At 38.9% G+C, this 14,173-nt stretch overlaps 1 protein-coding gene across 2 annotated transcripts in view; it reads right to left on the bottom strand.

Annotated features, from left to right (window-relative positions):
* Window positions 1-4,077: 4,077 nt before the first annotated feature.
* LOC122543221 (collagen alpha-1(XIX) chain) overlaps window positions 4,078-14,173 on the bottom strand; it is a 412,403-nt gene continuing 402,307 nt past the window's right edge. For both annotated transcript variants that reach the window (XM_043681707.1, XM_043681699.1), the window contains exons 52-53: window positions 11,373-11,450; window positions 4,078-8,144 (exon numbers count right to left, since the gene is read on the bottom strand). In XM_043681707.1, coding sequence (XP_043537642.1) covers window positions 8,011-8,144; window positions 11,373-11,450 — 212 coding nt within the window. In that variant the 3' untranslated portion in view covers window positions 4,078-8,010. The remainder of the gene's footprint in view (window positions 8,145-11,372; window positions 11,451-14,173) is intronic.

The following is a 14,173-nucleotide window of genomic DNA, read 5'->3' as shown; positions in this document are numbered from 1 at the left end:
AGTTCTTTCTTGAACATTTAACCAGTTTGAAGATTTTTTCATTCTGATTTGTTATAAAAAATTGGGCAACATAAAATTGTGCTCACTTTTGAAAGAAATATTCTTTTTCAGATAATCAGGTGCTGGCACACATATGGCACACAAAATCATTTGAGCTGGGTGCTGCTATGGACAGGATATGATGGTGATTTATAATGAAATAATCAATGCTGGAGAGTTTAAGTAATAGGATCGGCGCAACATCGTGGGCCCAAGGGCCTGTACTGCGCTGTATTCTTCTATGTTCTATGTTCTATGTTCTATGATGGTGATTTATAATGAAATAATCAATGCTGGAGAGTTTAAGTAATAACTCATCAGAATAGGATTGCAAGAATACAAAATGTCAGCATTACTAAAATGCGAGTATGTAGGCTGTACCCTTCAATGAGTAGTGAAATATATCAAACAGTTGTGTTTGGTTGTTTGGAACAGGCAGTGTACTGCCTTTACTCAACTAACCAATGCCTTTTAAACTCAAAGCATAATGTCCTGAAATTAGTTGTGATTTCACGATTATATAACGCTTGCTAAATAATCCAGATTATTTTATGAATTATGCTTAACAACCAGTTTTAAACTGACCAGATTGCTGTCAGTGTAGCTCACTAATGCATACTAGAGCCCATATTTATCTGCATGCTGTAAACAGAGAAAATGGAAAGAACATGCTCTCTCAAACAAAAGCTTGGGGAATAGACATTACTTCAAGTTATCCTCATGGCAAGGCATTGACCAATCAGAGTTCCGTTGCTAACTAATCTTTACCCTCTTCTCACATAGTATAAATTGTTGTCCCCTTTGAGATTTGGCATTCTTACAATTCTCTCCGGATGTGTGCATGATGAAAAGGTTTAACAGCATATTAGTTTTTAAAACAATCTTCAAGTTCAATGCTGCAATCCATATTCAAATGCAACAAGATCTGAAACATATCCAGAGACATGGCAAGTAACATTCTTACTACACAAATGCCAGGTTATGACCATCTCCAGTAAGAGACAATCAAGAGCCCTTGACATTGATTGGTGTTACCATCACTGAATCAACCACTATCAATATCCTGGGGGTTACCATTGATCACAAACTCAACTGGATTCACTACATAAACACAGGGGCTAGAAGAGCTGGGAATACTGCAGTGAGTAACTCACCTCCTGATTCCCCAAAGCCTGTTCATCATCTACAAGGCACAAGTCAGGAGTGTGATGGAATACTGCATTCATGCCTGGATGGGTGCAGCTCCAACAACACTCAAGAAGCTTGATGCCATCCAAGACAAAGCAGTTTACTTGATCGGCACCATATCAACAAGCATCCATCTCCTCCACCACTGACACTCAGTAGCAGCAGTTCATGCTATCTACAAAATGCACTGCAGAAATTTGACAAAGATTCTTAGATTGATCTTCCAAACCCTGCACACCCAAACACACCACACCTAGAAGGTCAAGGGCAGCAGATATATGGGAATGTCACCATCTACAAGGTCCCCATCAAGCCACACATCATACTGACTTGGAAATATATGCTGGGATCAAAAAATTGGAATTCCCTGCCTAAGCACACTGTGGGTCAACCCACAGCACCCGGACTGCAGCAATTCAAGAAGGCAGCTCATCACCACCACCTCAAGGGAAATTGGGCTTGGGCAATAAATGCAGGCTGGCTAGTGACATTCATGATGCATGAACGGATTTTAAAAAAAATTATCATGCAATGATTTTCTCTTCCAGAGGTTAGAAAACCCATGAGTTTCCAGTACATTGACGTAGTCTCACTGGAGATTAGAACGGCTAACATCTGGTATTGTACAGTACCAGATTTCAGTATTTCAGTACAGTGGGGCCATTTTGGTATCGGATGGCATCTCCACTGGTATTTCAGCATTGTTTGTTGCTGCTGCTACCTCACACCATTCCGTAGTTGGTGCATGAAGGCTGAGCTAATTGCGAAAGCACTCACAGTGGATAAAGTAGGTCAGTGTGAAGATACACACAAGATTCAGGTTGTGGGTGTTAAAGCATACAGTGGGTCAGTATGAAGACACATACACACACAATCTAGCAGGGGTCAGAGTGAAGTCACACTGAATCCAGTGGGGATCAGTGTGCAGGTGCCACAATGGTCATTGTGAAGATGCTCCCATGAGGTCAATTTGTAGGTGCACACAGTGGATCCAAGGTGTCACTGTGTAGATGTTCAGAGTGGATCCAGGGAATCAGTGTGTAAGTGCCAAAGTAGATCCATGGGATCATTGTACAGTTGCTCATACTGGATCCGAGGGTGTTCAGTATGCAGCTACTTATGCTGGATTCATGGGGGAAGGGGGTCAGTGCTTAGTGCTCACAATTAGAGACAGAGGAGAAGTGTTGACACTATAGTTACTAATAGAAGCACACCACAAACAGTAGTTGAGATGAAGACTATTTATGTGTTTGAAACTGGATAAATACATGGCAGTGGTGGGAACATCAAAGGATATGGAGATGGGGCTGAATGAAGGAAGGCATGAAGTGGCTCATATCGACAGTGGCACATACCCGTTTGACAGAATTGCCTGTGTTCAAATTTGAAAATGATATTACCATATCAGAATGAGAGCCAGTCTCTAAATCAATGGAGAATGTATTCCATTGGGCATGTGAGTGACAAAGCCTAACTGAGTGAATCATGCTCCTCAGAAGAAAACACTGATATCACCCACTTCCTATATGGAAACAAACACAAGTTCGCTTTGCATGCCACAAGAGCAATTGGAAACTGGCCTGATTTCCTGGTACAAGCAAAAGGAGGGGCATTTTTCCACAGATTGACATAAAGCTGCACTCCTCTGCAGTTTCTCCAGCAGCAGGGACCTGTGGAATATTCAATTCCCTCTGAAGATCCTTTCAAACAAAAGTCTGAAGTTCCTTCACTTGATAAAGCAAAGAATGATTCTCTGACAAGGACACATAGTGCAGTGCAAAATGTCAAGCTCTACTAATTCAATTAACACCTCGATTGCCTGTGATATGCATCATTTTCATTTGGTCTTATCTCTGAAGCATCATTTAACTGCAGCATATGAAATTCTAAAATATAATTTTCCAGCAGTCATAGAAAGTCAATTCCAATATGTAATAGAGAAAATGTATTTTGACTCAAAATCACAGAACTACTATAGAGTACACAGCATGAAAGCAGGCCCCTTCAGTACAACCTGGCCATGCCAATCAAGTTACCCAAACTAAACTAGTCCCACTTGCCCATGTTTGGCCCATATCCCTCTAAACTTTTCCTATTGATATACTTTTTCAAATATCTTTCAAATGTGTAATGGTACCCGCATCTGCCACTTCTTTTTATAATTCATTTCAAATTTGAACCAACCTCGTGTGAAAAAAGTTGCTCGCAGGCCCCTTTTAAATCTTTCTCCTCTCATCTTACAAACATGCCCTCTAATTTTGAACTCCCCTACCCTAGGGAAAAGACCTTTGCTATTCACCTTATCTATGCTCCTCATGATTTCATAAACCTCTATAAGGTCACCCCTCAACCTCCTATGCTCCAGTCAGACAGAAGGAAGTCCATTCAGCATATTGTACCAGCACATTCTATTTTCCTGTGCCAGTATCTACCATTTCCCCATATCTCTGCACATCATTACTATCCAAATAATCATCAAATACCCTTTTAAATGCTTCATTTGAACCTGCCTCCATCATATTTTCTGGCAGTGCACTCCATTTTCTAATTAGTCACTGTGAAAATGTGTTTTCTCACATCACCCTTGATTCATTTGCACATTGCTTTAATTCTAAACTCTCTCAATTTGCTTCCTTTGCAGGAACATTTTTAGTTTATTCAGTCTGCTCATGATTTTGAAAATCTCTATCAAATCTGTTCGCATTTTTTTCCGCGAGAAGAATAGTCCCAACATCTTAAATCTATCCCCTCGACTCTGTTTCCCCTCCGTGCTCTGATGTTCTTTAACTTGCAAATACATGCTTATAAAATAAGAATTCATCATGAAGAAATAAACTGAATGTATCTCAAGACATACTTTATTAGGTCACAGTACAGAATTTAACATGATTCAAAAACTCATTGAAAATCAGAAGGTAGGAATAGGAGTTATGAAAGCTTCCAACAATCTATACTTAACAAAGAAAAAAATTGTATTGAATAATATAAAGAAATCGAATCAATAACTTGCTTACACTTTAAGTTAAACATGTACAGTATGAAGCTCCAGTAGAAGTAAAAACACCGGCTGCCCCAACATCCCGATCCATTTGTAATTCAAACTGAAATATAATACTTCTCTGTCCTCCTATCTGATTACTTGAGCCAGTGAAAAGTGAAGCTGGAGACAGTTTGATCCCTGGTCAATGACTGAGTTGACTGGTCTTACCCAGGGTGGCATGTTGGAGCTGTATCACCGGTTTCCTTTCCCCATCGCTGAAATGGAGCAAAATCAATCTGGATTCCTCAAGCATGTTCTTGATGGAACATGCCCCTTGCTGCATGGGAGGAAGAGAGTGAGGATGGAGTAAAGCTTGGCTATCCTTCCTCCTGAGCAGCATCATCACTGAACCATGAGGTACAACTCCTGGACAAGATACAACATCTGAAACAGTTAAGGTTCTAGACCTCAACTCCTCTGGAGAATGGAGACAATCAAAAAGGAATCAAACAAATAAAAAGGAACCTTCTCTAAATAATGTGAACTGTCACTGAATAAGCCAATAATATGGAAATTAAGATCATTTCATGTAAGACTGAAGAAAACTACATTCATTATAATAAGAAAATGAATTAATGCCACAATAAAATAATGTATTTTGCAAATTCATATCAACACTAGCCCTCAAGTGAGGTAGGACACTGTGTACAGGGTACTGAGTGATAAATCCAGCTGGTATCATCACTTTCACCCATCAACTGTAGATTGAAGTCTTAAACATTTTTTTCTTCATTGTGATCATGCAATTAAACAACATATAGATCTGGATTTGTTCTGTGAAAGGAAACATAAATCCATCAATTTAACAAAATTGTTATTTAAGTGTCTGTCTTCACAATACAATATGCTTTCATAAGCAATGACAGAGATGTAGTCACATTAATGACTGCAGAAAAAAAACTTAGCAACAATAACAGTAAATATTCACAAGTGTTTCTGCATTCTTTTACAAGAGCATTCACCAGCCTTAATTCTGAAATTAATGTTTTACAGCAATTACACTGTCATTATGATTCCAGGACAATTCAAAATAACAGCATTTTCTGTTGGTCTCAAGTAATCCCATGAGCAGACATTCATGACAACACCCTTTGAAAGCAACTTGGTGCAGGTTTAAAACAATACTATAAATCCAGGCAGCATCAGTTCCGGAACAAGGAGGGAAAAAGAAGGGCAAGGATTAAATCAATCTCGTGAATATTAAATTTGGCTGATACCAAATTGTTTAAACTTTTGAACATTATGAACTTTACCAAAGCTGAAGAAAATGTCAAAAAGATAATATTAATGTTGGAAGTCAGAGCTAAAAATGACAAAAAATTTATATTTACATTCAATTACTTTTCCTTCCATTCCTGCTGAGAAAACCAGGTTATGTTTTCTGATTGTACTATCATACAGGGCAGAAGGATGCTACACAGCCCATCATGACTGTGGTAGTTTTTGGAAAGACCTGCCTAATGTCTGATGCTCAGACCATTGTACAACATTACAATGTCACTCTGTAAAAGTAGTTAACATGTTTATTAATCTTAAGGTGTATTATGTCGAACAACTAATGCGCAATATGTTGAGGGAAGCTTGCAGATGTTTGTAATTGAATTACTCACAATTAACCCAGACAGGGCTGTAACTGTAAATCTGTAATTGTAATATATGCAGATATCAGGAGATATAATAAATATTTTTCAAATCTTTCAATACTACATTGTTCATGCGTAATTCTTATGCTATTGGAGCTAACATAAGTATAATGTCATCATGTACAAATATCTTGTTGAAGGTAAAAAGTCTATCACTGCATCTCTAAGGGATCATGAAGACAGGTCAGATCAGAAAGAGATTTTCCAACCATGGTACATTCGTACTGAAGAATGAATTCATGTTTCAGCTCCTGTCTGGCCAATTGTGCATTGTTTTAAGTGTCCAAATACTGCTGGAGGCAAGGTCAGGAATGGAATGCTCTTAACAGGAGATACTTCTGCTAACAATTCATATTAAACAAACTCCTCTATTTTTGATCAAAGGAACTGGCATCAGCACACAGCAGCAGATGAAGTTCTCGTTTTCAGTAACATATAAGAAATGACAGCATATACATCTCATTCAGATAAACTGGTAATATAAAAACATGCCAATATGTAAAGGGAGAAAATTATCTGCTGTAGTTAACAGCTTTGGAGCAACAATCATAATACAATCTATGATTTGCAGCAACTCAATGCAACACTTAGAAAATAATATTTATCACACAAATATGAAAATAAAATAATAGCAATCTTACATTTTATAAAAAATAAGATCTACCAACTTCAATCATATTTGAATTAAATCAACATCTACGTTTAAAAGCCGGCATCGGAGATTCCAAGCAGTAAGCAAATTAAATATTGTTATCGTTAACTAAAAAAATTCAAAATATACACATAGCACTCTTTGGAATAGTCTTTGTTCCACACAGTTCCAATTAAAGATTGCAGCTAAATAGCGGCCCACTCAGTGTTTGTGCATTACAAGTGTGGAAAGTAATCAACAACAATGTTAAGCCAGCATACCAGTCAAAAACAGGGACTTAAGGTTTTCTTTTCTGTTTAAATAAAGCATTTTGTTGCTTAAAGTACATACTATTAAAGTGTTGAGGGGAAAAGCATACATTATCACACAGTTTCATTATCAAACATTTTTCAGACTCCTCGAATCCAACATCATGAGAGGGAGCTACTAAATTGTGATGCAATTTACCTGACCAGCAGTCAGTTGCATGGATCATTGTGTAACATGCACTGCAAAAGCAATAACAACTTGTGAAGTACAAATTGTTTGCTTCACAGAAATAAGTGATTAAAAAATGTAACCCATGGAAAAGTAATTCAGGAGATGGTTTGGTTTGTAATGTCGCCTTGTAATGATTGAACTGAAGAGACAAAAGCAGCAAAAGAAGTTTAAGATAATAAACAATCATAGCTCTAATGTATAATTACTCCATTTTGTTAATTAAGATTGCAGAACTGTAGCCATTAGGTCCAAGGTTATTTATGTTTTTCAATAGTCAATACTACAGATAAAATAAGATTTTTAAAGGTGCTAGAAGCAGAATCAATAATAAAGTTCAAAATGCAAAATGCAAATACTTGAAAAGAAATACTTGGCAGGTCATGAAGAAAGTGGGATAAATTCGATAGCTCATTCAAACAGCCAGCATAGGCATAATGGGCCATATGGTCTCCTGTGCCGAGGTTTTTTTTATTTTCTATGAGAGTAAGTGATAGTAAACGGAATGAGAACAAGGGGGATTGATGTTGTGTACAAACAGCCATTGCCCATTGATATGATATGTATTTCATTGAATTGTATGGAAAGTTGCTGAGATATTTTACCAGACAGATCCCCCACAAGACAATATATTAAGGACAAGTAACAGAATCACTGACCAAATCTATCAGTTAGATTTGTAAATGCAAATAACTATTGCAGTGCTGTGTTCCATGCTCGACACAACCCTTTCTCAATTAAATTGTGAATATAACATTTGTAGTCAGACTGGAACACAGAAAGACTCCATTCTGAATGAGCCTTGATCAGCATTTGACCTACACACCAGGAATTACCCATACAGTTTTGTAAATTGCAAAGAAAAGAGTTTGGGTTCCTGTACTGGTGAGGCTTTGTCTGGATTGTAACACGTGTTCGAGAAGTTCCAAACTGCCAGACAAGATATATCTGGCTAAAAGCTGGACTTTCTTTTATCCTTTTGGAGGTGGTTGTAGTAAGCTTTCAGGAAAGAGACAGTTTGAAGGATCACATTTTCCATCTTGCCCTGGAGGACCAGTGATGCCTTGTGCACCAGGAGGACCTACTGTTCCTAATCCTGGCAAGCCTGAAACACATAAGAGAGGCAGTCAGGTGAATGGTTCACAGACATCAGTAGCACTTGCCTGTCGAACTATCAGACAGAAAGCCATTCCAATTGAAAAAGCTATTTCAAATTCGACTGTCATTTTGTTAACATAGAACTGTAGAGCACAGGAAAGGGTCCTTCAGCCCATGATGTTGAGCCGAACATGATGCCAAATTAAACTAATTTTTTTGGTCTGCGTTACGTCCCTATCCCACCATTCCTTGCATATTCATGTGCTTAACAAAAGTCACTTAAACACTCCTATCGTATCTGCCTCCATCACTACTCCTGGCAGCATGTTCAAGACTCCTACCACTCTCTGTGTAAAAGCTTATCCTCACATCTCCTTCAAACTTTCTCTTTCTCAGCTTAAATGCTGGGAAAAAGATTCTGACTGTCAACCCTATCTGTGCATCTCATAATTTCATAGACTTTTATCAAGTCCCCCTGCCACTCTAGAGAAAATAACCCCAGTTTTTTTAGCCTGTCTTTATAGCTCGTAAAACTCAAGATGGCAGCAGCTGAAGTCCATCCTTTCCACCCATAATTCTTTTCTTATTTATCTCCTCTTTTTCTTCCTCTTAGGGCTGTTTTCTCCGTGACTCTGGCCTCTGGTGACAATTCCCAGTCTCTGGCGATGATTCCCAGTCTCTGGTAAGTGACGACTTGCAGCCTCTGGTGACAACTCCTGGCCTCATGCAGTGGCCTCCCATGGTGACCTCCCAGCCTCTTGTAGGGGCCTCCTGGCATTGTGTGGTGACCTCCTGGGCCCCTGCAGCAGTGTGGCATGTGCAGTGCACTGTGGAGACAGGCCCAGGGCAGACTGGAAACTTGGTGCCAATTGATGTGCTGTACTGGCCTTTTATTTCTGTCATAGTGGGCATTTTATTTCTCTATTGTCTAAGATCTTGTCACTAAAGAAGCTGAACCTAGATACTTTTGTACCGAGGTAGATGCTGTAATTGGTGACAAATGAACTTTTCACTATACTCATTGAGTATATGTGACAATAAAGGAAATTCTAATTCTAATTCTAATCCAGACAGGATCCTGGTAAACCTCTTTTGCACCCTCTCCAAAGCCTCTACATTCTTCCTGGTGACCAGAGTTATACTAAGCATTCAGATAGTCTGTGGGAGTAGAAAAAGTGAAAGGGCAGGGAAAAATTGTAACAATAATTTTGAACAGTTAAATTTATAACAGTAATTTTAAACCAAATCACATGAATAATCATAATTTGAAAAAGAGAAAAAGCTATGTCAAAATGGTAAAAGAGAAGATAAGAAGTCAAGTGGATAGCAAAGTGAGAAAATAGGAGGACAATGAAGGGGATTTTATTGAAACAGAAATGAACTTGATGTAAATAAGTCACTAATTTACTATCAATCCATTTTACATGAATGCCATCAATTGAACCATCATTGCTCGTTGTGTTCATCATAACATCACAAAAGCAAGAGGCAAATAACCAGATATAATCAGGAATAACTCAAAGATCATTATAGCATTAGGAGTGAGCAGGGTGTCAGCTTTGCACTGAAAACTGTTCACTAGAATTAATTCATTTTGCTTTCCAGAATAGCTATAGCTGGTTCAAGAGAATGCATTCACCTGCAGAGTAATTAAACAGATTCTATTGTCAACATTACCTGTGGACAGAGGCAAAGTAGGAACATTAATGTTAGGAAAGGCCAGAAAAATGAGCACAATTGGATAATCTACATAAGTCTGGTGGAGTGTAGGGGTTGGTTGAGTGGAGATTTCTTTATGTTGTATTCATCCCAAAATCAAAATTACATTTGTCACTATTGTAAAATGACGCAGGGAAGATCTTCGCCAAAAGTGACCTTACTCAATTAACACATTCCACATATTGACAATCCCCAATAATGACCACCCTGATATTGACTGCCCCCGATATTGACCATTCCCAATAATGACCGCCCCCAATAATGATTGCACCTAATATTGACCATCCAAATACTGACCATTCTCAAAACTGGCCTTCTTCAAAAATGTCCTTTGCCAATACTGACCAATCCCAAAACTGACCTTCCCCAAAAATGACCTTCCCCAATACCAAAAATCATAAAAACTGAAAGAACTATGAATGTTGGAAATCAGAAACAAATCAGAAATTTCTGGAAAAGCTCAGCAGGACTGGCAGCATCTGTGGACAGAAATCAGAGTTAAGGTTTTGGGTTCAGTGACGCTTCCTCAGATCTGAAAATTATAGCATTAACCTTCCCAATTTTGACCGTTCTCAAATTGTCTTTCCAATACTGACCTTCCCCAATATAATAGTCACAGTATTGATTTTTCTATTAATATCGTTTTCTAATACTGATTTTTGCAATCCTGAACTTCCAAATCCTAATTGTACCAATGCTGACCATCCTCACTATTGACTTTAGCAATCCTGACCTTATCAAGATTGATTTCCCACTATTGACAATTTGGAGAAAATGAGGACTGCAGATGCTAGAGAGTCAGAGTCAAAAAGTGTGGCTGTAGAGAGAAAGTAAGTTACAGAGACAAAAGGATAGATGGTAGTGTGCCAGGGAGAAAGAAAAGCTGATAATGCTGGAGCATTATTAGGTGAAAATGGGTTGGCTATGCTGAGAAGCAGCCATATCATGTAAGAGTCTGAGGTGTTAGGGTGGGTAAGGAACATGAAAGATGTTGAAGTTCTAAAATAATTAAAATAGATATTGAGTTCTGAAGGCTGCTGGGTCCCCAAGTAGAAAAGGAGATGCTGTTCATCCAACTTGTGCTGCGCCTCACTGGAGCTCTGCAGCAGGCCGAAGACAGAAATATTGGCCAATAAAGATGGTTGTGTGTAGTAGTAGCAGGCAACTGGAATTCAGAATAATTGTCTCTGATGTTCCATAAAGTGGTCCCACATTCTGGGTTTTGTCATCCCACTGTAGAGGAGACTACATTGTGAGTAGTGAATAGATTAAATTGACTGAATTGTGATTGGGGAACCAATTATCTAAAATAATTCATATTGACTAGTGGGAATCTTGATACTTGGCTTGCCCAATTCATGTAGGTAGAGTATTAGGTACAAGCTATGACCATTGTGCAACAAAGACAGAATTACTATGCTGACAGCTCTACTTCATTATGTTCCTGCTTCATCATGAATCACAAACAGCAGAAAGAAGGCAAAGTTAGAAAATGAGTCATGAGGTTACTTCATACCTGGAGGACCACGGGGACCAACAACACCAGGAAGTGTGATTCCAGGTTCACCTCTTTCACCTTTCTGACCTCTGTAACCTGTCCAGGCGAAACACAAAATTAAGGATCAATACAAGTTGCAGGCTCCTGTCAGAGGTAACTCAGGAGTGCATACTGCTTTAAAGTTTAGGAACTGATGGTGATTTGTCTTAATACCTTGGGCAGAATTCTCTGATGGCTGCCAATTATCAGATACAACAACACTTTCAAACAATGATCGCTTGAACCATGAACCATAGCCTGGAATGAATTTACTGCAGGTTCACCAACACATCCAACAATAAAGACTTTGGAGTTTCCAATTTGCAATACAATAAGTGAAGTTATTGTGAGAAACCTCCCAAAGCATGGATGGTTGGTTTAGCTCAGTTGGCTGGATGGTTGGTTTGCAAAGCAGTATGATACCAATAATTAGATTAGATTCCCTACAGTGTGGAAAAAGTCCAACAAGTCCACACCGATCCTCCAAAGAGCAACCCATCCAGACCCATTCATTCCCCTGATTAATGCATCTAATACTATGGGTAATTTAGCAATGGCCAATTCACCTAACCTGCACATCTTTGGACTGTGGGAGGAAACCGGAGCAAACCCACGCAGACACAGGGAGAATGTGCAAACTCCATAGGCTGGAATCAAACCTGGGACCCTGGTGCTGTGAGGCAGCAGTGCTAACCACTGAGCCACTGTGCCACCCCAATGTGGGTTCATTTCCCATCACTGGCTGAGATCAAATCACTATGAGTCATCTCTCTTGCTAATGAGTGAGCAGCCCTATGGTCTGGTAAGACTATGATGACACAACAACCTTTCCATTTGATTATTGCTGTTATTCCAAGAGTCATTCATCTGACTCAAGCAGTCTGAATCAGTGCCTCAGAAGATGACTTATTTCCTCGTGAGTGCCAAAATCTCACCTTTTCCTTGTGACAACATTCAAATTTCTACCAAGCTGCAGTTATCCGAGTACTGTCAGATTGTCTGGTTTGGGGGTGGGGATAATGCTTGAAGAGTCCTAGCACAGTTCTGCTATTCTCAGACAGGGGATTGGAAATTGTTGTTACTCGATCAGCGATCCTTTCTCAAATTTAGAACATAGACTCTCCCATGGTCAGAACCAATCTTGCACCCCACTGTTTCATTGGGATTACTGTAATCATTGCCGTTTTGGATTTTTATTCCCTTTCCTCCTAAGCTCTACATTTACCATCCAAGATTCTCAGTGTGTTAAAATTTACATAAAAACATACACAAGGAGCAGGGGTAGGCTAGTCATCCCCTTGAGCCTGCTCTACTATCCTATAGGATCAAGGACTATATGATTGTAACCTCAAATCCACATTCCCAATAACGATTTCTCCCTCCTCCTTAACTAATCTATCCACCAACGTCTTAAGATTCAAGAATTCTGCCTTCAGCACCTTTTCAAGGAGAGTATTGCAAAGAATGACAAGCCTCAGTGAGAAAAAAATCCCTTCATCTTTCCTTTAAATTAGCAACGCTTGATTTTTAAATAGTGATTCGTAGTCCTAGATTCTCTCCTAACAGGAAACGTCTTCTTCACAATTACCCTGTTAAGACCCCTCAAGATCTTGTATGTTTCAATCAAGTTGCCTCTTGCCCTTCTAAACACGAGTGGATACAAGACTGGCCATAAAACCATAAGATGTGGGAGCAGAAGTAGGCTATTCAGCTCAGAAGTAGGCTATTCAGAGTCTGCTCCACCATTCAATGGGATCATTGCTGATCTGATAATCCTCAACTCCACTTTCTTCACCTATCAATCCAACCTCACATCAAAAGACAAACCTGTCCATTCCTGTCCATTAGTCTATTAAACTTTCTATGAACTGACTCCAATGTATTAACATCCTTCCCTAAATAAGGTGAACCAATATTGCATTGCACTGACAATTTGCAATGTCATCACCTGTATTTTATATTTCTTTAATACTTAATCTCCCCCTAACAGATTACTGCATTTAAAATCAAAGTCCCTCCATGTACTTGACAACTAGCCTTAATTTTTGACTTATCTTGCATTCATTTGTAATTTTTGAAATTGATGATTTTCTGCAAATTGGGAAATTTGTAAGTGATGAGGATAAGTTTGAACTAGAGATTTAAGTAGTGTGCCAGAGTTTTCACAGACAGCAGTACTGAGCTGTTTATAATGACTTGGTATTTGTTGTGCAATGGGCCACACCAGTGACTTCATCCACTGCCTAATTGGCATGTGATTCGGTGGCGATGGGCTTTCCTGGAAGAGGGAGCCTGGTTTTCTTGCGAGTTAGCCAGCTGACAGATGAGACTCTAACTTCTTAGCAAGATTCTATTGCAGGTGTTTCATCACCACAAAAAGTAATTAGTTGAGAAAGACTGAAGGCTTGATTTGCATTAAATTGGATGCTTCATCAGTATTTATTAAAAGATATTTGAATAAAATATTAAAACAAATAATTGCCTTCATTAAGAAGGTATTATCCATGCAGAACACTTTTAGAATATTTAGAAGAGTGCCTCTCAAACTTCCTTCCATCTATGACCCCATTGTGAAGTTTGTAAATTGTCATGAGCTCTGACTGAGACTGGAGAGAGTGGGAACACAGCTGTTACAGCTGGTATACCTTGGTCAGAGCACCATGGTGGAAATTGTGGCCTCAGGGCTCACAATCTCAAAGTTTCAGCTCTCAACCTGATGAAGAGAAGCTCTAGTTTAGAACTAGACCAGTGAGCCTGATGTCGGTGGTGGGCAAGTTGTT

This window comes from Chiloscyllium plagiosum, chromosome 3, assembly GCF_004010195.1.
Source record: "Chiloscyllium plagiosum isolate BGI_BamShark_2017 chromosome 3, ASM401019v2, whole genome shotgun sequence".
Taxonomy (NCBI): Eukaryota; Metazoa; Chordata; class Chondrichthyes; order Orectolobiformes; family Hemiscylliidae; genus Chiloscyllium; species Chiloscyllium plagiosum.
Note: the sequence above shows the minus strand (reverse complement) of the source record. Positions and strands in the feature narration are given on the sequence as shown.